At 40.2% G+C, this 25,744-nt stretch overlaps 2 protein-coding genes across 11 annotated transcripts in view; both read left to right on the forward strand.

Annotated features, from left to right (window-relative positions):
• PIK3CA (phosphatidylinositol-4,5-bisphosphate 3-kinase catalytic subunit alpha) overlaps window positions 1-14,909 on the forward strand; it is a 34,252-nt gene extending 19,343 nt beyond the window's left edge. For all 7 annotated transcript variants that reach the window (XM_041405787.1, XM_041405784.1, XM_041405782.1 and 4 more), the window contains 11 exons: window positions 221-302; window positions 754-918; window positions 1,471-1,574; window positions 2,282-2,453; window positions 2,778-2,884; window positions 3,429-3,550; window positions 4,070-4,148; window positions 5,000-5,170; window positions 5,398-5,515; window positions 5,687-5,838; window positions 6,996-14,909. In XM_041405787.1, coding sequence (XP_041261721.1) covers window positions 221-302; window positions 754-918; window positions 1,471-1,574; window positions 2,282-2,453; window positions 2,778-2,884; window positions 3,429-3,550; window positions 4,070-4,148; window positions 5,000-5,170; window positions 5,398-5,515; window positions 5,687-5,838; window positions 6,996-7,266 — 1,543 coding nt within the window. In that variant the 3' untranslated portion in view covers window positions 7,267-14,909. The remainder of the gene's footprint in view (window positions 1-220; window positions 303-753; window positions 919-1,470; window positions 1,575-2,281; window positions 2,454-2,777; window positions 2,885-3,428; window positions 3,551-4,069; window positions 4,149-4,999; window positions 5,171-5,397; window positions 5,516-5,686; window positions 5,839-6,995) is intronic.
• A 4,133-nt stretch (window positions 14,910-19,042) lies between these two features.
• On the forward strand, window positions 19,043-25,632 carry ZNF639 (zinc finger protein 639). Of its 4 annotated transcripts, none has more exons than XM_041405698.1 (6): window positions 19,043-19,408; window positions 19,978-20,104; window positions 20,479-20,555; window positions 21,110-21,205; window positions 22,048-22,188; window positions 22,459-25,632. In XM_041405698.1, the coding sequence occupies exons 3-6, from the start codon at window positions 20,498-20,500 to the stop codon at window positions 23,604-23,606; spliced, it is 1,443 nt and encodes a 480-aa protein (XP_041261632.1). In that variant the 5' UTR covers window positions 19,043-19,408; window positions 19,978-20,104; window positions 20,479-20,497; the 3' UTR covers window positions 23,607-25,632. The 4 variants fall into 4 exon arrangements, with proteins under 4 accessions (XP_041261632.1, XP_041261633.1, XP_041261634.1 ...); XM_041405699.1 differs by having other exon boundaries at window positions 20,004-20,104; XM_041405700.1 differs by lacking the exon at window positions 19,043-19,408 and having other exon boundaries at window positions 19,976-20,104; window positions 22,048-22,182.
• The last annotated feature ends 112 nt before the right edge of the window (window positions 25,633-25,744 follow it).

A 25,744-nucleotide genomic window follows, 5' to 3' on the forward strand; every position in this document is an offset into this window, starting at 1 on the left:
GTGTTCTGCATTGTGTGGTTTGATTATAATCCCGTGGAGAAAAGTAAGTTGTTGAGTGAGTTCCCATTTTCCTTATTACTGCAATTTTACCTGCATGGAAGGGTCCTGAGAGCACCTTGCTGGAAAAGGAAGAAAAAGGTGCAAGGCTATGGGGACACGATGGTTGTGAAAGCAAAAGTGTTGTTTAGTACATGCAACTTTTCTTTTTCCTCTTTTGCAGACACTATTGTGTGAATACTCCAGAAATTCTACCCAAATTACTTTTGTCTGTCAAGTGGAATTCTAGAGATGAAGTGGCCCAGGTAATATAAAGCACTGAAGAAGTGTTAGATTTTGAAGAAGCTTTAAAATTCTACTTCAAAGAAAACTTATGGAAGTTAAAAGCATGTTATGTGTGCATGATATATTGAATGAATACTTGGAGTAGCCACTATGATTGACAGGTGTCTCTGGTCCATAGTTCTTGTTCTTTAGCTCAGTCTGGTCTTAAGATTTCCTCTTGGTGTCATTACTCAAATCCCTCTGATGTTGCCAACTTGTCAATTACAGTTAAATGTGAGGTTTTGTTTTAATTCTTTTTAGAGTAGATAGAAAAACCAAGTCAACTAATACCAGACTGTTGATTGAGAGGACCAGCAATTAAACAGCTTCTACACTGATACAGTTTGTCTGACAATGCTTTCTAATGGCTGTGTGTTACAGCTTCTTCCTGACCAGTGCAGAGGTGTAACGTGCTTGTTCTTCTTGCCACAGATGTACTGCTTGGTGAAGGACTGGCCCTCAATCAAGCCAGAGCAGGCCATGGAGCTGCTGGACTGCAATTACCCAGACCCCATGGTGCGAGCCTTTGCAGTTCGGTGTCTGGAGAAGTCCCTGACTGATGACAAACTGTCTCAGTACCTAATCCAGCTGGTACAGGTACTGAGCATATTTTGGCATGTTTGTTGTCTTGTGTATGTCCAATGATCACATTAAAACACAGCAAAAGTTAAGTTGTTGTGAAAAGGAGGTCATCGTGTTTGCTTTGCAGATTATTTAGGAGGAGAGGAAATGTTAATTTTTCTGTAGTGCTGTGGTTTTGCTTGTTGGTACTAAATGCCAGCATTCTGCAGAGATGCAAAACTGTTCCACCAACTGGAACAAGCAGCTATTTCAGCTGTCCTGACATATGGGAAAGGATAAGCAGAAGCATCTTCTCAAAATTTTGAGCAAGTTGAGGCTAAAATATTTGGTAACAGTAAAGCAAGCATCAGATGGTAAGTTCCTGAAATAGAGGCAGCCAGTGAACAGTTGGCATATATTGTTCAAAGCCTAACACATGCAAATATTAATACCAAGATCAGTCATTCCAGAAAAAAAAAAAAGTGAAACATATATGGCTTTTTATTTAACTGCCTTTAATCTGTATGTTGTTCATAGAAATAATAGCTGCATCTGATTTTTTAAATTTTTCTCTTTATTTTTAACTAGGTTCTGAAATATGAGCAGTATTTAGATAATCAGCTTGTGAGATTTTTACTCAAGAAGGCACTGACCAATCAAAGGATAGGACACTTCTTCTTTTGGCATTTAAAGTAAGCTTATTATCATGTTAAGGGGTGGTGGGTTTCCTATTAGCTCTAAACAATTAGTTGTTCTGAAGCGTTGACATACTAAATGTCCTTTCTTAGAAAAATGTTACCACTTTATATAAAGATTAGGTTATATTGGTTAAGCATTTAAATATGTAGTTTGGTGACAGAAATCATACCTTGCAGTTTCAAAAGCTACTTAATAGTACTTGGATTTGTACTTCTTTTTATCTAATGATTTTATTCTGGAAACAAGGTAGTCTGAGACTGCTGAAAGCCTCCCATACTGTTAGCTGCCTGATGCCCCATCAATTTTTCCAGAAAACTTTACAAATATATGAGGCCTAAAGAAAGCCACCCAATTCAATAAGGTAAAGCTTTGAAAAAGACTAGTAAAAATTTTATTTTTACTTCCTTATTAAAGGCTTCTGATAGAGCTTGATAGCTCAATCTGCAACATATTGGGTTGTAGCTAGAGGTCACCTAAAAGTTCTGTTCTAAGCTGGTGTAATCAGACCAGAAATAGAAGCAAGGCATCTTTGCTGTACTCTCAGTTTTCTACTTACCTCGGTGTCATCAAGGATAGGGGAGGGGATTGTTTGAGGGGATGTATTTTAGGACTCTATGAAGATGTCACAAGTACAGCTTCATTTTTGGCACCTCTAAGTGGTCTTGTCTCTAAGCTGTAACTCTTCTTCCTTCCTGTGTAGGTCTGAAATGCACAACAAAACTGTCAGTCAGAGGTTTGGTTTACTTCTGGAGTCCTACTGTCGAGCATGTGGAATGTACCTGAAGCACCTGAGCAGGCAGGTGGAGGCCATGGAGAAGTTGATTAACCTCACAGATATTCTCAAGCAGGAAAAAAAGGATGAGACCCAGAAGGTATCAAAAGCTGTCCTTATCTCAAAACTGCTGCTGTCACAGGAATTACTTAGAAGTGTTCTATTTGATCAACGGGGAAAGTGTTAATGCTAATTTCAGTAATGCTATGTTTCCTGGGGAGCTGCAGTATTTTCTGTGCAATGCCATTGTCTAGCTCTCAAGGCAACAGAACTAAAGTTAAAGGTTTCACTTTGTGTAATATGTAGCTGAGCTGTACTTACATTAGAACTGTGCAAAACCATGCTTGAAAACCAAAGCTAAAATCTGATACCTTCATTTACATGTAAATACTGTTCTCAAGACCTGAATGTGCTTATTGATCAGGTACAGATGAAGTTTCTTGTTGAACAAATGAGACGGCCAGATTTCATGGATGCCTTGCAAGGTTTTATCTCTCCTCTTAATCCTGCCCATCAACTGGGAAACCTTCGGTACTGTATCAGTTTTGAAGTTTGTTTAGATGCTTCAGTAAATGTTTAGTTATGGTAATAATAACACTGTTGAGGTTGACTGTTAACTTAGTAAATGTCAGTATTTTCAAAGTGCACTGAATAGAATTTGTGGCAGAGTAATCCATAAAGAGTAGAGTCATTTCAATCTAATGGTTTAACAAACCAGGGAACACGACCTTCAGTTGTACCTTTAAGGTGCCAGGAACTTCAGTCCTTTTTCCAGTTGTCATCCTTTTTCCTTCAGTCCTTCAGTCCTTTTTCCAGGAGCTCATCTTGCCAAAGGAATATTTACAATATTCCCTTACAACACAACTCTTCTGTTGGTCTTAGCAAATGGTTAATGTAGCACATACTAATTTAAGTTTGAGTCTGAAATGAAAATGGTGCATTGTCAGTTATCTTTGCATCTTTAATTTGGTGCTGGTTCAGAGTTTGACCAAAACAGGGAGAACTTAGCAGTATTAGAGAAATATGGTATAAGAATCAAATTATGCCTATTTCATAGAAATCTTATCTCTTTTAGGCTTGAGGAGTGCAGGATAATGTCATCTGCAAAAAGGCCGCTGTGGTTGAACTGGGAAAACCCAGATATTATGTCTGAATTGTTATTTCAGAACAATGAGATAATATTTAAAAATGGAGATGGTAAGGAAAGATAAGTGTAATTCAAAAGCTACATACCTGTTTATTTTCCTAACCTTTTACTTAGTGTTTTTTATAAGCTTATAAAGTACATATATTAAAAAAAAATCAGCTGAGAAAAGCTATTTTCTTTTCCAGAAAAATTAAACATAGACAGATAAGTATTTATCTCAGTCAAGTACAAATTTTATATGTTCTAAGATGCTCAGTCTGTCAAGGTGGAACACAGTACTATTTAATATTTGTTCTTTTTAATTGTAAATGTCTTCAAGATATTACAGATGTGTAAACTGTGATTCCATTGTCCTGGTTTTAGTGTATGTTTTTAAAATCACCACCACAGGTTTATATTCATTTTTTACTATTTAAAACCTGCTTTTCTCTACTGAGGGAACAAAATCTGCACAAAACTGTGCAAGCTTTATTATCTTTAGATGCATTTAGGCATAGTTTTGGGGGGAAAAGGAAAATAAGATTCTGGTGTTACAAAATTTGCAAATTTAATGTATTTGACTATTTCAGACTTGCGTCAGGACATGCTGACACTTCAGATAATTCGAATTATGGAAAACATCTGGCAAAATCAGGGTCTTGATCTTCGGTAAGCAGTAGAGGTCATTCCCAAGTAATGCTGATCTTAATGGTTTTGGCATTGGTTTGTTCCCAGAGATTGCTTCTGTTTTCCCAAGGGTAATAAATGAAATGCTATAAATAGACATTTTAGTGCACGTTAGAGCAATATTTAATTTTTTTTGGTTAACTAAACTACTGGATTTTATAAACATAAGATCATATTTGAAAAATACTTAATTCTCATTCAGGTGGGTCTGAGTGAGCTATGTACAAGGAATGGATACAAGAGCCAAGACGCAGCAGCCGCACTGTGGCCAAGTGATTGTGTCTGTAGGTTTGGCTTTGAACAAGGTGCCAAACCCTCAGCCCTGCTGAGCAATGACTCTTTGTAGCTGGTATCTTCAGTCCACACAGTAGATATTGCCCAGTCTGTGTGAGCTTCTCCACCTCCAGACAGTCTGTGGGTGCAGCAGCTTCTGCAGGATAAACTCTTCTGCTTCTGGAAAACTGTTCCTGGACAGGTTACACCTTCAAATTGGTGTTTGCTGTGTGGTATGTTTTTAGGTGGGAACAAAGGAGCTGCCTGTGCACTGTGTAGAAACCCCCAGTTTTCATTTCCTTATCTAGACAAAAAGACCTGTTGGTTTATGTTTTCTCTCATGGGTCACAGTTTTGTCTCCAGTGCTGTAACGAGTGGCAGAATTAAGCCTTTGTCCAAGAATGGTTTGCAGTATGGTTACAGTTCCCCATGTCTTAAAGAGTAGCCAGATAGAGGAATCTGCAAAAATACATCCTCTCCCACTTCTTGCCACCATTCTCTATAAAGGAAGGAAAAAAAAAAAAAAACAAACAAGAAAACAATGAACCTTTGTCTTCCAGGATGTTGCCCTATGGTTGTTTGTCGATCGGTGACTGTGTGGGACTCATCGAGGTGGTCAGGAGCTCTCACACCATCATGCAGATTCAGTGTAAAGGAGGCTTAAAAGGAGCACTGCAGTTCAACAGCCATACATTGCACCAGTGGCTCAAGGACAAGAACAAAGGAGACATGTGAGATTCCCTGTCACCTGTTTTTCTTGGCCATATGCTTCTTTTTGATGGAAATTTCAAGATAACTAAAGTTCATCAAGTGGGAGATTATGTCCATAATTATGTCCATCTGGTTATGGTTTTGTTTTCTTTTTATCTGTCCTTGTTTGCTTTTTTGCAAATGAAAAATGTGCACTTCTGTGTTACTGGAATATCTGAGGAAAGTGTCTCCTTTTTTGTTGGAATAGGTATGATGCAGCTATTGACCTGTTTACACGTTCTTGTGCTGGCTACTGTGTTGCCACCTTTATCCTGGGCATTGGTGATCGCCACAACAGTAACATCATGGTCAAAGATGATGGACAAGTAAGAGATGTTTTCTAAAATCATACCCTAAGGTCATCCTCACTTTGGTATGAATTTTTTTGAAAAAAAAGAAAAAAAATCTACTGGAACTATAAGTAAATGATCAATTTTACTGTGACTTCATTTAAACAAGGAATTATTAATCTTAAAATACCTTTCTGTCTTTCCAAGCTGTTTCACATTGACTTTGGGCACTTCCTCGATCACAAGAAGAAAAAATTTGGTTACAAAAGAGAGCGTGTGCCATTTGTCTTAACACAAGACTTCTTAATAGTGATTAGTAAAGGAGCCCAAGAATGTACCAAAACGAGGGAGTTTGAAAGGTGAGCTTTCTTTTATGCATTTAACCTCCAGAGTGTTTTGTACCTAAAATGCACTTTACTACTGGTGGCCTTTAATAATTAGATATTTTAACTGAACAGTAGTATTTTAATTGGCTTGCAGTGGGAATGTTCTAGTTCTTAAGTTGAAGATCAGCCATCCATTTGTAAGTCAGCGTCTTAGTCTTAGCACTTACATGACCTTTGGTCCATGAAATCTCATTTGAGATTTGCAGGGTCAGCATACAAGTGAATAAAGATGGTAATTTCTCAAACACCTGAAATTTCTTTGACTTTACACTTAAAATCCTCTTGAGATGGCAGAACTACAGCTACTCAGAATTCTTAAATGTTGGGTGTTGTGTGCATCAGAGCCTTGCTGATCATCCAGCCATACTTCTCTCTCCTGTAGCTGCTGTGATATCAGCTCTTCAGCTGGCCTCTGTAGTTTGACAGTGGCCAGAACCTGCTGAGCAAGAACTTTAAAATAATAACAGTAAAGAAATAAATCTGTTGCTGTAGTCATTCTTAATATCTCTTCCCAGCAATCCAGTCTTTAAGAGGTTTCAATTTTCATCTTAATTTCATTATGTTGATGGCAACGGAAGACAAATTTTGAATTATAGTGTCTGTCTGAACACTGCAGTGAAGCTCTTTTGCATTTTTTCCCTTAACCTAGGTATTTCTTATCCAGTCTGATATAGTAAATGCCCATTTTCAGTGCATTCTTCAGAGTATGTAAGGAGCTACAGCTGCTGCCCTCGTAAAACTACAGAGGAAATGCAACTCTGAAGCCAGGAAAGTGCTGATTTTAGCAGTGTATCAGGAAACATCTTTTGAAATCTGAAATGTCAATAGCAGTGACAAAAATGACCCTGTGAGCTCACATAAATTCGTGCTGAACAGTTGTGTGAATTGCAGATGGGGTTTAAGACTGCAAAGCCTGTCTTTGGATGTTGTTAGTTTGACCACTATTAATCCTTACACAAATAAACTAAGTAGGAGAATGAGTGCATCTTCTCAGCTACATTATGGTGTTCTTACTAGACTAAAACTGCTTTTTTAGTGTCTGGTTACCTGTAAAACTGTTTTGGAGCTGAAGCATTAATATGCATTGAGTAGAGAAATGCACTGAGCTTTTTTCCCCTGGTCTCTTCCAGGTTTCAGGAGATGTGTTATAAGGCTTACCTAGCAATTCGGCAGCATGCCAATCTCTTCATCAATCTTTTCTCCATGATGCTTGGCTCAGGAATGCCAGAACTGCAGTCCTTTGATGATATTGCATACATTAGAAAGACCCTTGCATTGGACAAAACTGAGCAGGAGGCTCTTGAGTACTTCATGAAGCAAATGAATGATGCTCACCATGGTGGCTGGACAACAAAAATGGACTGGATCTTCCACACAATAAAACAACACGCTTTGAACTGAACTGACAGCAAAGAAAACAAGAACTGATACCCAGCTTTGTGGGTACTGCACTGTTAATACCCGTTAGCAGCAAAGACTGGTTGCATAGGAATTGCACAAACCATGAACAACATTAGAATTTATGGCAAGAAAAGAGATGAATTGTTCGGACAACTGTTGGAAAATAATGTAAAACAGGGTTTCAGATAGCACTAAAATGATAAACTTCAAAAATTAAGCTTTAGTACGATGTGTGCAGGGCCCTCGACAAATGAGAGAGATGGGCAATCACCAAGTGTGTGAAGTTTAACAAGGGCAAGTGCCAGATTCTGCACCTGCAATGGGGCAGTCCTGGTTGTGTGTATGGGCTGGGAATGAGAGGCTGCAGAAAGGGACCTGGGGGTCCTGGTCGATGGCAAGTTGAACATGAGCCAGCAGTGCCCTGCAGCCAGGAGGGCCACCTGTGTCCTGGTGCCATCAGGCACAGCATGGCCACCTGGGCAAGGGAGGGCATTGGCCTACTCTGCTTTGCACTGGAGTGGCCTCACATTGAATATTGTGGGCAGTTTTGGGTGCCACAGTCTAAAAAAATATTAAGCTATTAGAGAGTGTCCAAAGGAAGGCCACAAGGATGGTGAGGGGTCTGGAGGGGAAGCTGTATGGGGAGCAGCTGAGGTCACTTGGTCTGTGCAGCCTGGAGAGGAGGAGACTGAGCTCAGACTTCATCAAGGTCTGCACTTTCCTCATGAGGGGAGGTGGAGGGGCAGGTACCAATCTCTTCTCTCTGGTGACCAGTGACAGGCCTTGAGGAAATGGCATGGAGTTGAGTCAGGGAAGGTTTAGGTTGGATATCACAAAAAGGTTTTTCACCCACAGGGTGGTTGGCCACTGAACAGGCTGCCCAGTGAAGTGATCACAGCCCCAAGCCTGACAGAGTTCAAGGAGTGTTTGGATAATCCTCTCAGGCCCAGGGTGAGATTCCTGGTGTCTGTGCAGGGCCAGGAGTTGGACTCTGTGATCCTTGTGGGTCCCTTCCAACTCAGCATATTCTATGATTCGATGATTCATGTTATGCCTTAAGCTCAAAAAGGTAAACTTGGAAAAATGTTTCCTTTTCTCATCTGACAGGATAAATTAGAAGGAAAAAGAAAATAGTGCTAGTGTGAACATGAGTCCATCACATCTTACCTTAGATCTGGTACAGCAGGTGGAGACTCTGCTGGATTGTGAGGAATGGAAAGAGAATTCAAGTGATAGCAAATACTTAAACGCAGCATAGTTTAAAGGGAAGGAGTTTGAAGCTCAAAGATCTAAAAACATTAGTGAGAGGACAGTGCCTTTTAAATGTGCTCAGAGGCATTAACATTTGTGGGGTTTGGGTGGCCCTTTGATTTCTGGGTCCGTCATCTGCACAGTTTCTGAAAGCAGTAGGAAATAGGCCCACTCAGTATGGTGTTTCTTCTGCTCAGTATTTCTAGGGGTGCAATTCACACTTTCACAAAGAAACTCCCTATCATCCCCAAAAACTGACTAACCTGGAAATTGAATGGTCAGAATTGGGTTTAGTGCAACAGAGAGCTGTAGTGTTCATCTTAGGTTTGCTTTAATCTAACTTGAACTGAATAGATTTTTTTCATACATGTTTTCCAGAACCTAAAGAAAGGTGAGTTATTAAAATTATTGAAAGATTATTTTTTTATAAAGGCTATTTATATAATAGGAACTATTATTAATATATATTCTTTATTTACATGATTTGTCCAATATTAACTCTCTTAATTTTGCAACCCAGTTCTATCTGTCCAAGACTCCCGTTTTCATTAACGTCACTGAAGGTGACCAGACATACTCCTAGGACCAAATTCAGCCCTAGTGAAAGAGGACACATGTACCAGTGAAGTAGTGGGAATATACCCACTAAAGCCAAAGGTGAACTTGGCCTAAGTCTCTAAAAATATTTTGGGAATCACTCTTCACATTACTGAAGTGATATGCTGGCTATTCCAAGAACGCTCATTTAAACCCTCTAAATTTGGGTCTACCATTTCTCCTCTTTCTTCCTCCTTTGGAAGTGGTTGTTGAATCCAGTAAGATACATCAGAAATAGCAATTTAGATTTTCAATATGATCAATAATTAGCAGTTCAGCAGACAGATATGTTGGCTAGCTCAAAGCATGTGGAGTTACCAAACATTTTATAGCTTTGTCTGTTTTGTGCGTGTGTGTAATATATATTTGTAAATCTAGTTGTTGTCCTTTAACACAATTATAATGTGTGCAATCCATGAAATTGGCACCATGTTTTGAAACTGTTCAGAGTATCGAGGATTTCAGATTGCCCTTATGCACAACTTCAGGTAGGACTGTTTTTCTAATTCCTAAACAGGTTTTTTTTAAAGTTAGCAAAGCCCATAATAGTTCTGTGGGTGATGTTCACCCTAACATTTTAAACTTGCTTGATTGGCAGCACTTGAATTCCAAAGGTTTGGGGCTTTTGGGGGTTCAGCTTGTTCACTTGCAAACACACACCGAGGTGCCACTCAGAAAGTGCAATACCACGTGTAATATAAAATATGCTGACAGTTGGTGTTAGACTAGAATATAAGCATATAAATAAACTGTACTTTGTGCAGGCTGTACTGATGAGGTAATGAGTGGTTGGCTTCATTTAGCAAATTGTAATATATTAAAAATGTGCAATCAATTACGTTATGAAAGACTTTGGGGATTGTAAAGCCAAGGCTTTGGTGTTTCAAGACACTTTCAAAGTCAGCATCCTGCAGCTGATCACTGCATGCATGGATACTTGATGTTGTGGGGGGAAACCTGGTTTTGTGGAAACTACAGAAGCTCAGAATAGTATGGGAAATGTGAAGTTTTATTTCCTTAGTTCTACAAAATATTTTGGACTAGTCCAATAGATTTCCCATTGCTCTTTTTATTGACTGTTACATATTCCTTTTTGTTCATATGAATATTTTAACTCCTGCTAAGCTTGGTTGTACTTTCTAGAGCAAAGTTACCCTTGTATTGATTACTTTGCAGTCAACACACAATAATGGTTTAGCTCTTAAAATGGGTTAGTTTCAGTTTAAGTTTAACTCACAAAATCTGAAACCCTGTTGGCTATAATTCTTATTAACTGAGTAAAACTGTTGCACAGACATCACATCACATCAGGTGCTATATTATCCGTATTTATCTGGTGTTGAAACAATGCTTTACCTCGTTTATGCAAGAAAAGGCCAGCCTTTTCCAGCCTGGGTGAAAAGATCAACTCAAATTTATTGGATGTTATGAAGCCAAATTTGTTTGTACTTTGCCTCTTCCTAGCCCTTCTGTAAATATGAGTGTAAATGTCTTTCAGTTCAAGCTCAGTATTCTGCACCCTTTTTGCCCAGACAGACGTATGAGGAGTCAGGCTCTGTTTCCAGAAGTTACTGCAATTAAATGTAGTGCATAAGCTGTAGAAGTTATTATGAGAATCAAATGGTAAAAGAAAGGAAACCTCAGAGTGGCACAGACATAATACAGTTTGGGGTAATTATAGCCTTTCAACAAATTTTTTAAAAAGTAGGAGAAGCTCCTGGGCTTCACTCAGTTCTTTGCATAACCAGGATGGGCATTTGAAAAACATTCTGCCAGTGTTTCACAGAAAACAACAATCCTTTTCTCAGCTTCAAAGTGTTGAACCCTAATTACTGTATCCTGCCACAGCAGTTCCGTGCTGATGTAGCTTCACTGAGGATAGAGGAGGCACTGTTTGCTTTCCCTGGTGGAAATGAGAGGATGTCATCTGCTCCCAGTACCAGAAAGAAGATCTGCTTACAGACCATGAAAGCACTTGTAACTGAGTCCTAGATTTTTACAGAAATAGCTTGGAATTTGGCTTATTTTTAATTATTCCCACTTCATGGAGATTTGAAAATTCTCCCTGTGTTCTGGGAATCAGATGTACAAAATACTAAAGTAGTTTCTTTTGGGCTTGAAGTGAATCTGGGCACCTTGCTCCTGCAGAACTCCCTTGTAAGACTGCCAGAGCAAGGAGCCCAGGACTGGGCCATGTGTTTTGTCACAAAGCATTAGGAAATGGTGTTTTAGTGAAATAAAATTTAAAACCAGTCACTTTTTCAGCTGTGAAACTGTGTTTGATGTAGTGACAGAACAGGCTGCTCCATATTAGTTTTACTTAGAATTACATTAATTGCTTTCCTAAACATAGCAGAAGTACCTGTACTGATTTTATATATGCATACTTCTTTGTCTGAAAGGGTGCATTAGTAGTTTTTTCATAGTTGAAACAGACTTCCAGTATAATTTGATTTTTTTTTAAAAAGGCTTTTAAATAAAACCAAAATTGTAGATGATTTGGCATCTTGTGGAAAAGATATGAGCCTGCATATTGAGGACAATACAGAAATTACCAGGTTTATAAGAACTTTGTATGTGATGACCCTGCTGTTGGTGGTTTGGCAAGTTGTTTGTGGGTTTTTATGCCAACTTTCCTTTTTCTGTAAAGTATTAAATGCCCTTTAGTGGTCAGTAGCCCATGTTTGTTGACAATTTGAAGGTATTGTCTTTGCTTTGTCATTATATAACTGGCATGTTCAAATGTCTGTTCTTAATAGTGATTATGAATTCCTCCTGTTTTGCATGTCTGTACAGGTTGCAGACCTGGGCTGGACCCATTCAAAAAACAAATATCAGAAAAGCCACTTGAAATTACTATTTTTGTTGATGTCTTTGACATCTTGAAAATACTTCAAGTTAATGAAAATGTGTGGTATTACAGAAAGAATTGTAACTTGCTGCTTCTAGGATTTTTTTTTAACTTCTTTCACTTGTTTTAGTTTTACTTGAATGGAAGAACCACACTTGTTTTTTAAAAACACTATATAGCTGTGGATGTTGTTGCGGATTGTTGAATCCCAATTTAATTTTGCAATACATGTTTCATACAAATAATGAATTTGCATCTTTTTATTTTGTGCTGGAAGTTGTCTCAGTTTAGGTAAGGCTCTGTCCAAAATGATGTGTAGCTCACCACCCCTGCAGCTGGTGTTGGTTCAGGGTTCTTCATTGCTTAGTTTTACTTTTTTTCACATCTGTGTTAATGAAGGGAAGCCAACTGGAAACTGGCTATAGAAGTTCTCTATTTGCATACACTAACCAAACCCATAGGTGCTCTTCTCTTTGAGAAATTCTGATTTCGCTTTATGCTGATACAACACTCACTTCATCAGAATCGCTCTAGATTCACAACAGCATATGAAATCAGAATTAGGCTGTATGTATATCAGAGTTGCAGATTATTTATTCCTATGATTCAGTATGAAAGGTTCTCATAAGGAGTGTTTAGTAGCAGCCCAGTTAAACACTTAATAATTTTACTTCGAAATATTTATTAACAATGTAGCCTTTTCAGCTCTCCAAAAGTACAGTAATCCTGTCTACAGTTTGTTTCATTCTTGACACTTCAATATTTTTGTTCCTTGATAGCGTAAATGTTTCCTCTTCCTGCTCTTTTGTAGCATACAGACTTGTTTAACCCACACTCAGGTAAAATCACTGTTCTTCATTTGCCATACAGTGTTCTGGACATCTGAGCTTTATGGGATAGACTCTGCAAAGTCCGAGGTCTTGCTGTGTTAGTGCTCCTGACCCAAAGCCAGAGGTGAATCCCTGTGTCTCTTCTCTCTCCAACACCCCTCTGGGACATGCCCAGAGCATAAGAACATCATAAAATATTTGTAAGAGAAGATCAATTAAAGCAATGTTCTGCCTGTACTTTGAAGTTAGTGTCCCCACTGGTTTTGTATGTGTGTTTTAAGTGTCCTTACTGTCACTTCTGTATGTGATGCAATATTCCTGCGGCAGAAGGAAGGCAAAAAATACACTATTCTGTCTTGATCCTTTTGAAATTCTGGTGCCTGATTCCCAGCAGTTACTGAACTGCTTTAGGAGCCATTCAATTCAGTGTAACTACATTCATTTTGTTAGGCTCCTGTTCCAGTCATAAAATCAATCACAACTAAACCTGACTTAACTGTATTGCTGAAGTTACTGAAAGCCTAATTCAGGCAGAAGCTGTTTTTTTCAAGAATCTTTATGTCTGTTGTAGTTTAGTTAATTGTTGTGAGCCAAAATATGGATATTCATAGTTGGAATCTCATTCTGCCTTGTTTCTTTAACTATTTTTAATCTATTTTCAGGCTTTATTAATAATGTTTAATATCCTGAATCATCGAGTGCCCCAGGCTGTCCAAAATTGTCTTACTGTTTCATTTGGGGCTGAGAAAGAAAAGGAATAGATTAATCTTCTTGTCTTATAGCAGCTGTGATCCAAATTCTTCATTTCTCTTGTAAAGGTAAATGTGTAATTCTTTATCTGGGAGTATCATCCTTTCTCTTTTCCCCCTTGCACTTCTTCAAGTTTTAACTGTGAATATCCACTACACTATGAAAATCTACTTCCCTGGTGGAGAAAAGGGCTTTAAATATTATATGGCTGCAGTCTGAAGTCCTGGGTTTGAATTTTTTTTAAGTATTGTTGTCATTGTAAATGGCAACACAACTGCAGAATTTTCACAGAACCAGTGAGGTTGGCAAAGACCTTTGGAGTTCATTTAGCCCAGACACCCTGTTCAAAGCAGGGTCAGCAATAGAACAGGATGCCCAGGACAGGATTGCCTAGCTGGGTTTAGAGTCTGTCTAAGAAAGAAGAACCCACAGTCAATTTTTTTTTCATAATGTTTATATGAAATATCTTCTACTTCATTGCCTGTTGTCCTTTCAGTGGGCACGGAGAAAAGCCTTGCCTGTCTTTCTTCCTCCCTATCAAGTATTTATGCACATTGTCCAGTTGCCCCATGGCTTTCTCCTTGAGGATACCAATCCCAGCCCTCTCAGCCTCCTCTCCTGTGCATCCCCTTTACAGCCCTTCATGGACCCATTGCAGCACATCCAGGTCAGGTTTGTACTGGGAGCCCCAGTGCTGCAGGTGTGGCCTCACCAGTGCTGAGCAAGGGGCAGGGGGAAGGCTCACCTCCCTTGCCCTGCTCCCCCTGAGCCAGCCCAGGATCCTGTCGGCATTTTGGGTGAAAACAGAGCCCAGGAGGGTGTCAGCTCTCCATGCTTCTGTGTGACTTCATTGAAGCTGGGAGCAGCTACCTGTCTGCATCAAAGGGAAAGTAAAAACCCCCACCAGTGCTTCAATTATCTTTTAAAAATGAGACAATTACCTTTGAAATAACCACTACTGGGGCAGGGGGGGATGTTACCATGTGTGTGTCATTCTGTGATAAAGGTCTGTGGTAAAGTAGGTAGAAAGCAAGACATTTTTAGTAATAATGGGCCAAAAAGTATTTAAGATGCAGCAAGATGCATGTGTTGTCATACTGAGAATAGTCTTGCAGTACTTTAAATAAAAAAACACAACCCCTTTTTTAATCCTTCTGCTGTGCTACTCAAGTAACAAAAGTTTGGCCTATGATACTTATTGTAGTTCATGTTCATGGGAAACTGTAAAAAGTCTGCTTTTTATTTATCTCCGCGGTCTGTATCATGCTGTTTATTAAACAAAACCCTACTTTTGTTTGGTTTTTATCACACTTTTGAGTGTTAATGTATATACTAACAACTAAATTAAAATGATATGGTTGGTACACCTGTGAATTCTGAAGCGAGAATTTAAGGAATATTCAGTCTTGGTGTGTGATTTGGTGTTGCAGCTCTGCCTTTGAAAAAGGCTAGAAGAAAGGAAATGGAAATTGCATACCGCAGTTAATTTGGGGGGAACAGAAATAGATTTTGCATTATTTAGGGGTGAAAAGTCCAATATGTGTGTGGCATTTGTTCTTGTAAACGCTGATCCTCAAAATAAGTAATTTTATTTTAGTTTTATATGTGGGCTGTAAAAAGCTGTGACAAGAAAGATGATGTTATTGAAGTGTTTCAGCTTGATGGTTTACAGTCCCTGCTAAATCAATCTGGTTTTGAAAAATATGCTTCATGCTTTCATTACCAAAATTATAATTTAAAAACAAACAAACAAGGTTATATTTTTGTATCCAATGCTAATTTTGAAAGAGTGACAAACGTATTTGGGGAAATTACTCACTGGCAGTATAATAGCATGAGGCTGCAAAGGAACTCCTTCTCTGGCCATGCTGGCCTACTTTGGACTCCAGTTGCTAACAAACTGGGAAGGATTTGAGTCCTCTTGTGAGGATTTCACCTTTTTTTGGAGGGATGAGGCAAATGTCAGGGTTTTTAATCAGGCCCCTTCAAAACATTTTTGTCCCCAATCAGCTTTAAACTTTGTACACTGGTCAGTTCTGTTTCAGGTCACACTGCCCAGCTTTGAGAAGGGCTGTGTTCCAGCAGGTGCTCAGTCTGTGCTGGACCAACCCTGTAATAAAAGATGGACATCATCATCCTTACATTTATTTTGAAGCTTCAGAAGAGCTCTGGTCTGAAAAGTATGGCTGGGGCTTTGGAACTAGCTACTTCAATAACCTGAACTAACAGGTTAAACTTGTGTTTATTATACATAAGGTGAGTTTTACCATTGCCTAATAACTATGAAATGGTTGTGAGTGGCTACAACTGTGTGTTAGTTGCACAGGATGGTTCAGGATAAGAGGATCAGCAGCTCTTGTTCAAATACAAATTTTAGACTTTACTGCCATTTAGTGCCACGGTGTGATTTTTGTGGTAGTTTTAAGTCTAAACATGAAAAAATCACAGAAAATTTGCAAAATAATGCTGGAGAAACAAGATTTGCAGTGTGAGCAGTTTGCTTTAGTGTGGGAATCTCAGTAAGCCCTCGTGATTTTATGCTCAGAAATCAGTCTGTTTGCTAACCTGCCTTGGAAAAACTCAATCTAAAGTCTGAACCCATGTAACAAAAGAGCAAGGAACATGATGCTAGACAAGATACCTCAAGTAATCTCCTACATGTCCTTTTAAACACTGACAAACCTACCTCCAGTGAAGGTTATCCTCATCAGCTATGCTAACTGCTTTCATTGAAGAAAGGGCTTACCCCATGCTTATTTTGGTCAGGATACATCCCCACTAATTGAAATGAGCATCATCTATGTTGCCTGTTTAAACAAGAATGTCAGTGTCACACAGGCTTTTCTGTATTTTCAGCTCTGACTGATTAAAACCTCACCCAGAGCTCTCTCAACATCCCAAGCACGTGGTGGTTTAAAAAACAAGACTCATTTAGGCTTTTCTGTCTAAAGCATTGACGTCTAAACATGAAAAAAATCACAGAAAATTTGCAAAGTAATGCTGGAGAAACAAGAAAGATTTGCAGTGTGAGCAGTTGGCTTTAGCGTGGGAATCTCAGTAAGCCCTCGTGATTTTATGCTCAGAAATCAGTCTGTTTGCTAACCTGCCTTGGAAAAACTCAATCTAAAGTCTGAACCCATGTAACAAAAGAGCAAGGAACCTGATGCAAGACAAGATACCTCAAGTAACCTCCTACATGTCCTTTTAAACACTGACAAACCTACCTCCAGTGAAGGTTATCCTCATCAGCTATGCTAACTGCTTTCATTGAAGAAAGGGCTTACCCCATGCTTATTTTGGTCAGGATACATCCCCACTAATTGAAATGAGCATCATCTATGTTGCCTGTTTAAACAAGAATGTCAGTGTCACACAGGCTTTTCTGTATTTTCAGCTCTGACTGATTAAAACCTCACCCAGAGCTCTCTCAACATCCCAAGCACGTGGTGGTTTAAAAAACAAGACTCATTTAGGCTTTTCTGTCTAAAGCATTGATAGCTCTGTTTGATGCATGCGACTTTGAACTGGATCTGCAGCTTCAAAGGGGATCCTCCTCAGATGTTCTTCTTTCACTTAAAGCCTTGTCTTTTTATCTGACATAAGTGGTGTTGGGCTGTGCCGCTTTGGGTGGAGAATAAATCACTCAGAAGGTACAGAAGATGCTTTGGTCCGCCTGCGTTTGCCTCACAAAGCAGGACTGAATTCAAAGCAAAGGCTTGGGTTTAGGTTTGGCTTTTTTTTTTTCCCTCTCCCTTGGCTGCGTGCGGATTTTCGGTTCTCATCACTGCCCTCCGCTGGGAACTGGGGAAAGCGCTTTGTGGAAAACATTTTGGTGAATAGAGGGAGAGCTGTGTGGGCATCCCCCCGTTTGGGTGGCTATAGCCGATCTGTGAGACCTGTAACACCAGCTGTCCTGGGGAAACCTCAGCAACCTGGAATAAAAGGCAGAGAACAAACTGAACGAGGAGATCAGGATCTTGTTTGATAGTAACTCGTGCAGGAGATTGTATTTATTTCGTGTCTGAGGGCTCGGCAGTGTGCCAGCAGAACCTTTAGTTCTGTTTTGCTGCGCACCCAAAACTCCTGTGTGATCATAGCATGAAGCTCTTTCCACTTGGCTCTAAGCAAGTCACATTACCCTAAAGGTATGTTTGCAGCCTCAGGACAAAGGCTAAAGGTAGGATTTTATAGACAGGGTAAGTCCAGTTTCATCTGCCAGATAATGAATAAAACTAAGGCCAGAAACAGGGTATAGTTTCATTTTTTACTAATCAGTGGAGCAACACCATTAGGGTTATTGTGGATTGTCTACTAATTCAAAACTTTTTTTGTAGAATTAGGTAAATTCAGGCTAAGCCAGAGCCAAAACAATTCAATGAATGCAACACTTAGCAAAATTCCATAAGTTATTTTAAGTTGTGGAAATAAGGGACTGTAGTGGCCTCCCTGATGTCTTCAAAATTAATGAGGTATTTTTTAAAACAGTAAGATGCTGTTTGAAGTTCTCTGCTTTGTGAACCATACAATTTGGTGCTTTTTCCTGTAGCATGAAGAAGAAATCAGGAAAAAGATTATAAATTTGGAAAAGGGAGAGTTGCTTGTTTTAATTTTCAAGCCCTTATTTATACATATTTCACAGAATCATGGAATTGTTAGTTTTTGAAGGCACCTCTGGAGATCATCCAGTCCAAGGCATGATCACATGGAGCAGGTAACACAGGAACACAGACAGGTGGGTTTGGAATGTCTCCAGAGAGGGAGACTCCACAACCTCCCTGGGCAGCTGCTCCAGGGCTCTGCCATCCTCAGTGTGAAGAAGTTTTGCCTCGTGTTGAGGTCAAACTCCTTGTGTTTCAGTTTATGGCCATTGCTCCTCATCTTGTTGCTTGGAACCGCCAAAAAGAGTCTGGCACCATCTTCTGGCCCCTGCCTTTGAAATATTTCTGTGCATTGATGAGATCTCCTGCCAGGTCTCTTCTCAGACTAACCAGGCCCAGCTCCCGAGTCTCTCCTCACAGAGATGCTCCAGACCCCTCCTCACTTTGTGCCTCCGCTGGACCCTCTCCAATATCTCCCTGTCTTTCTTGTACGTATATATTTCTTTCTTCTACTGTATATATTTATGATACACTTTATATTGATTCTCCTATACAGTAGCTCTAAGGGACAGCTTTTACATTGACACAAAAAGTAAAACCGAGCTTTATGAGGCTCTGGCTTTGACATCACCCTCTCATTTGTGTAAAATCGGGGTGCAGACACTGTTCTGAAGCAGGCTTACAGGGTGCCAGCCCCGGCGGAGGCCTGTGGATGGAAACGCGGCCCTGCAGACTCTGTGGGTACAAATATCCACTAAAGGTTTATTTAGGCCCCTCGCCGTCGCTATGGCGACGGGCGGGTGCGGGGGCGCCCGTGGCCGGCAGGGGGCGCTGCGGGCGGCGGCCGCTCGCCCCTTTCCCGCCCCTTCCCCGCGGAGCGGCCGGGCCGGNNNCCGCGGGGGGGGAGCCGCCCGTGCCCCGGCCCCGCCGGGGAGGTGAGCGGTGACTCACGGACCGACCCGCGGCTCTCCCGGTGCGGCCCCGGGCCGGGCCCTCTCCCGCCGCCCCTGCGGGGTCGCGGTCTCGCCCCTGCCCGCGGCTGCCGCCGGGGCGGAGCGGTGCCTTTGCCGCGCTCCCGCCAGGGATTCCTCGTGCGGCCTCTGCGCCAGGCCGCGCCGCCCCGGGGCCGATCGGGATCCCGGTGCTCGGGGCCTGGATCCTGCTTTTCAGGGCCAGGAAAGCCGCTGGAATAGAACCACCCTCCTTGCTGCCCCGCGGTCCGACCCGTGTAGAAAAGGTTGAGCTTTTCACGCGCGTTACCTGGGGTGAGACTTGCGGTGTCAGTACGCTGTCGGTTCTTCCCTTGCAATCATAGAAAATCACCCCGCGGGTGAGGGTACTGATACGTCTAGATCATGATATAACGTTAAAATCAATTATTTTTCCATCTCTTGAAATAAAATTTTAGTTCAGAAAATACTTAATCTCAGGAGAACATGAGGGCCCTTTTTTCCCTCCTTTCACCTCCGGCGCATGGCACTGACTACAGAAGGGCCTGGGCCTCCAGTGCACTTCAGTCATGGCAACCCGCATCACATTCCTTGTTTGCAGCCTTTTCTTCTTCAAGACTGTCCCGTATATAGGTCAAATGTTTGTATTTCGTTTCCAAATATTTTTCTGCTCTCAGGAGCTGCCAAGTGCAGCAAAAGCCAACTAGCCTGAGACAAAAGAAAAAGAAATACACCAGTGCATCCACCTTACTAATTGTGATGCTCCAAACCGAAATCAGTATCAACTTCTTATGATGATTTCTATCTTCAGAGATAGATTCATTCTTTGTAGTATTTGTGTCACTTGTATCTGATTCTGTGTTTTTTCTATTTTGTGCTATAAGTGGTTTAAAATGCTGTCACTCCGAAGGTGAAAATCTTGAGCTGATGCATTCGCTACGTTTGGAAGCTGTACAGTCATCAGCTTCTTAGCTGCTCTGCTTCCTGATACTGAAGAGTCTAGGATTTTTGGTAAGAGAGCATGACTGTGTTAGTATTTTAAACTCTAAAACTTGTTTCTGAAGGGCTCTGCCTCAGAATGTCCTGTCTGTGACAAAAGGGGTGCTGGAGAGAAGGCTTGTAGATGACCCTGCCTGCTGGAGTACCTGGAGTTCTGACTTGTCTTCACATTCCTTCCAGGGCAGGAATGTGAAACTGGACTTCAGCAGCTGTGTGCATTTAGTGGGTTCTTAACTGTATCAAAATGGGCTTTGGGACAAGGGGGAGTAAGAAAAAACTTTCATATTTGATACACAGGCTTTCAAAATGCTTGTGTTCTTCCATAAGGTTCTGAAAGATAAACTAGATACAAACAAGTCTAACTCTTTAATGCTTTTACTTTACAGTTCATGTAGACTGTTCAAAATGAATGAACATCCTAAAAAGAGAAAAAGGAAGACTCTGCATCCTTCTCGTTACTCAGGTCAGTCTGGAGCTTGAGTTATGTACAAGTAAAGTTAAGCTTCATGATTAACTTCAGTAAGTTAATTTTTTTTTTTCTCAGAATAATAACTTTACAAGAAGTGGCCACTTGTGCCAATACATGGAAAAACAGTGACACAAAGGGTGGGATAAGAAATCTTGGCTTGAATGGGCAGCACCCACTCTGCAGGCTCCTTTGTTGAGCCAATGCACCTGAGTGGCTTGTTCTGTACTTCTGCACATGGGGGAACTGGCTTTTGCTGCAAATGAAGGTGATTCTGCTTCCACAGAGGCCAGGAATTCTGTAAAAGTTGGGGTGGGGTGGGTAGAGAGGAATGTTCAGCACTGAACAGACCACACACTTGTCAATGTCCTCAGTGGGAGCAGAGACCTGATACTCCTGACATCAGGGCAGCAGCTGGAAGGTGTAAATCACAACAGGAATTCTTCCAAAACAAGTAAAAATATGAAAAGAATTTTGATGAACATGAAATACATCTGTAGCTACAACAAGACATGAGTACTTAAACTTTTTTTGTTGATGTTCTGGTTTAGATTCTTCAGGTGCAAGCAGATACATAGACAACAGTGGAATTTTTTCTGACCACTGCTATAGTGTCTGTTCCATGAGACAGCCAGATCTAAACAGAGGTAAGACTATGTTTTGGGGTCTTGTTCTGCACTTCTTTAATGTATCATCTTCCTTTTCATAGAAGCAAATAGAATACACAGCAGGTGATTTCTGAGTGTCCTTGTGACCTGATGGGCCTTAGACTGCTGGGAGATTGTTCAAATGTTACAGCTGAAATACAGTGTTCAAAGTAGAAACAATGACAACAAAAAGACCCTTCAATTTTACATTTATAATGGTGATTAAACTAATTCCAGTACTCATTACCTAGGAAACAAAGTTGATGAGTTCAGGTGAAAATTTCCAACAGTTGCATTGAATTGTACTTGTACCTGGCAAAACAAAATGCCTTTTTATAAAACATCCAATAGTGGGTGGAAAGTTAGCAGAGTAAATGTGATGGTGGATTTTTAGTCCATTTATTTTTCTTTTCACTTTAATAATTAACCATAAAGTCTGCAGAAGTTTTTAAAAGTATCATATTTTAAAGTGCAATGTCCAGAAATATTGGAGAATATTTTTAAGTTGTGTCTTTTAAATGTAATGTTTCATATAAGGATGTTAATTTTTTTTCTGTACAACCAGCTGAGTATTTTCAGTAGTAAATTCAGTATTTTCTGCTGAAATCTTCTAGACAGATGTTACTTTTTAATTCTTTTGTTTTTCTCTGCATGTATGGAAATAATTTTCAAGGTATTTTGTTGTTACTTTTTTAAAATGTAGGTTATGATGTGCTTAGTGTATAAAGATAGATTTATGCAAGTAGAATAAATAAATAGTAAGATCTATGACTAAATTCAGGAATCAGGATGATGCTAGTGTGAAGAAATGATGACAAGGAAGTGCTTCCCTTCGTTTGCAGGCAGATTCCACAGTCCTGTGCAGAGCCTGGACACGGATGATGACGGGAGTCCGGTGCATGCCGGGAGCTCTCACTGGAGCGGGGCACACTCAAACATTGGGATGCACTGCACAGACCCTAAAAAGAAGGATAAAGGTAAAGGTCAGTGTGTTTGCAGATGAGGTGCTGGGAGGTTGGAAAGCCCAACTGCTGCTGGCTTTTTGTGTAGCTTCCTTGCTTTGACAGAAATGGTGAAGGATTTACATTTTCTGTTATTGCTTTGTTAGCTGAAAATACAGCATTGTCCGGCAGGGGAGAAATAACAGGTCTTTTCATTTGAAAGCTGCTGCAGCTGACTGAAAAGTTAAAAATGGGCCCAGGTGTTTTGTATTGGGTTTTTTTCAACCTTTTGTTATGTATTTCTTCCTGCAGATAAAGGTACTAACAATGGAATGTGCAGAGACTTATGTGACTCACCTATATTCAGTGACAGCCCCACAGAAGAAGAGAAACCTCTAGATATCCAAACTGTAGAAATTTCTACAACAGAAGTGAATGCTGTAGAAGTTCACGATATAGAAACACAGACTGTGTCACCTGAGAAGCTGGAAGCTGAGGACCTTGAGGAAATCCCTCTGGAGACCTGTAAAATCTTTGAGAAGAACCAGGCTTTGAATATCACAGCTCAACAGAAATGGCCCTTGCTGAGAGCCAACAGCAGCGGCTTGTACAAGTGTGAGCTCTGTGAGTTCAACAGCAAGTACTTCTCTGATCTGAAGCAGCACATGATCCTGAAGCATAAGACGTGTACAGACACTCATGTCTGTAAAGTTTGTAAAGAAAGTTTCTCCAGCAAAGTGCAGCTCATTGAACACGTAAAACTACACGAGGAGGATCCATACATCTGTAAATACTGCGATTACAAAACGGTGATTTTTGAGAATCTGAGTCAGCACATAGCAGACACTCACTTCAACGACCACCTCTACTGGTGTGAGCAGTGTGATGTGCAGTTCTCCTCCAGCAGCGAGCTGTACCTGCACTTCCAGGAGCACAGCTGTGACGAGCAGTACCTGTGCCAGTTCTGTGAGCACGAGACAAACGACCCCGAGGATCTGCACAGCCACGTGGTGAACGAGCACGCGTGCCGGCTCATCGAGCTGAGCGACAGCTACAACAACAAGGAGCGCGGCCAGTACAGCCTCATCAACAAAATCAGTTTTGACAAATGCAAAAACTTCTTTGTGTGCCAGGTGTGCGGCTTCAGGAGCAGGCTGCATACAAATGTCAACAGGCACGTAGCTATTGAGCACACCAAAATATTCCCTCATGTTTGTGATGACTGTGGGAAGGGGTTTTCAGGTATGTTGGAATATTGCAAGCACCTAAGCTCTCATTTATCTGAAGGGATTTATTTGTGTCAATACTGTGAATATTCAACAGGACAAATTGAAGACCTTAAAACTCATTTGGATTTCAGGCATTCAGCGGATTTGCCTCATAAATGTACTGATTGTTTAATGAGGTTTGGGAATGAAAAAGATCTTTTAAGTCATCTTCAGATACATGAGACGGTGTGATTGCTTTCTTTTTCTGTAATCAGTTTGTTAGAATTTGAATTCATTTCCAGTCACTGGAATGTGATATTAAATACAATTTTAACAGCAATTGTACATTTCTAATGTTTTCATCTTTATATCAGCAAAGCATGTAGAGCACTTGGTGTTGTGAATTTCCTTGTCTACTTTCAGTAGGAATAATAATCACATTTACACTGTGATAGATCAGATTTTGGGGGGAGGGACAGTGGGAGTAATTGCATGTTGTGATACCAGTTCTGGTCGTCATCCTGCTCTTCATGTCTAGTGTACAAGACCACCTCTCGTAAATTTAAAAAAGCACAAAAACAAAGCAAATATCTAATTCCACACTTAAATAACCCAGTACTGGTCTCAGTTCCACATCCAGCTCATGTTACCCTGGGTGGCAGCAGGTCACTGCACTGGTGTTTAGCAGTAGCACTGGCCTGCCAAAGATAAGGGTGCTCCAAAAGCTCCCAGGCATGGACATCTCCAGATTCACATACCAGCCTTCATTTCCCACCTCATGCTCCTGATAAGCTTTGCAATTGTCCTGTTTTTCTCCTGGGATACCTTTCTGACCTAACTTCACTTTGTTCTGTGGGACTGTCCAACACATGCACAACACACTCTTCCACATATGTACTACACAACTTCCACATGATATTCCCTTTATTTACCTTCAGTTCTTGCCTTTTAATGCACTGAGGAGAAACACATTGCTTGGGTTTGGATTGGATTGTGTTCTAAAGAGTGATTGCAAAAGGAATTTGCAATGATCCTGCTGAGAATGTACAAAATGAATTTATTATATAAAATCCTAATGCAGCTCTCACTGAAATTATGAATGTCACCAAGCTCTGACTAGAGAAAACTTCTAGTAGTCTATATTATTGTAGTAATCCTGTATAATTATCTTTTCACCACTAGTAACTTGAGGAATGTTATTTTAACTCTGTAAATGTTTAACTTTTATATAGGGGGCTTAAAAGACTGGTACATTACAAAATTTTTGCTAATCATTCTCAAATTATTTCACACATTTGTTTATATTATACAAAGCACTGTCCTGCCATTGCAATTATTGGAAGTGAGTTTTTGCAGTTTATTCTGTAGCTCTATATCTGAGTGGATACTTGGACAGATAAAAAAAACAAGAGGGGGGTCACTTAGATCATGCTAGATACCATGGTGAAAATATCCGTAATAATTACTGGTGGAGTTTACATTTCTTTCTTCATTGATTGTAAATTTGTAATGTAAGATTGTCTAATGCAAGCTTTGTATAGAGATAATTAATGTATCAAACATTTCTTGATCAGTGAGGTTTGGTGTTACCAGCTTCAAGGCGTGCAAGAGTCTTTGGATTTGATTTTTAAAGCTAAGGATAAAATTCGCCTGAATGTTATCGATTAATGGAAGTTCTGATATCCAGAGAAGTATTTCTGGAAAGTCTATGAACCACTTAGTGTTTATTTTGTTGTGAGAGGAAAGACCATTTCTGTCACTTTGAAATGCTGATACACTACTAGATCTTGTGTTTTGTCATTGAAAGGGCAACCTGAAGGTGTCTTGCTGTATTTTATTACTCCCTTGTATAGAGAATGACAGTATCTGTGGTAGAATTGCTGATTTCCTATTTTGAACACATTCTTCCCTGGCTGGCTTAAAGTTATAGCAATAATACAGTTAACAAAACACTAAGATTAATTATTTTCTATATGAAAAGTTAATTTTGCTCATATATCTGAAAGGGGGAATGCTGGTTCTCTGAAAACTCTGCTTCTGCTAATGGCACAGAGGTGGAATGGCACAGCTGAGCTCTGGAGAGAAAGCTGCTCTGGGAGACAAAAAGTGGAAAAAAGGCATTTTAAAATCCCCCAAAATATTTAAATAAGGGGGCTTAAGAAGTGTGTATATTTGTGTAGACCAGCATTGTGTCCCCAGCAGGAAAGGTGGTGTCCTGTGCCAGCACAGAGCCCTGTGACACAGCAAAGTTGCTTGTTGACATGAATAACTTCATGTCTGTCTTTGAGTTATTTCTGATCTCTAAAATGGGAATCAAAACAATCCCCCACAGGAATGCTGTGAAGCCAAATCATTCCAAACTAAAATGCAGCGTCTAAACAGGAAATGTA

The sequence above is a fragment of the Onychostruthus taczanowskii genome, unplaced genomic scaffold (assembly GCF_017590055.1).
Source record: "Onychostruthus taczanowskii isolate IOZ18803 unplaced genomic scaffold, ASM1759005v1 scaffold24, whole genome shotgun sequence".
Lineage (NCBI taxonomy): Eukaryota > Metazoa > Chordata > Aves > Passeriformes > Passeridae > Onychostruthus > Onychostruthus taczanowskii.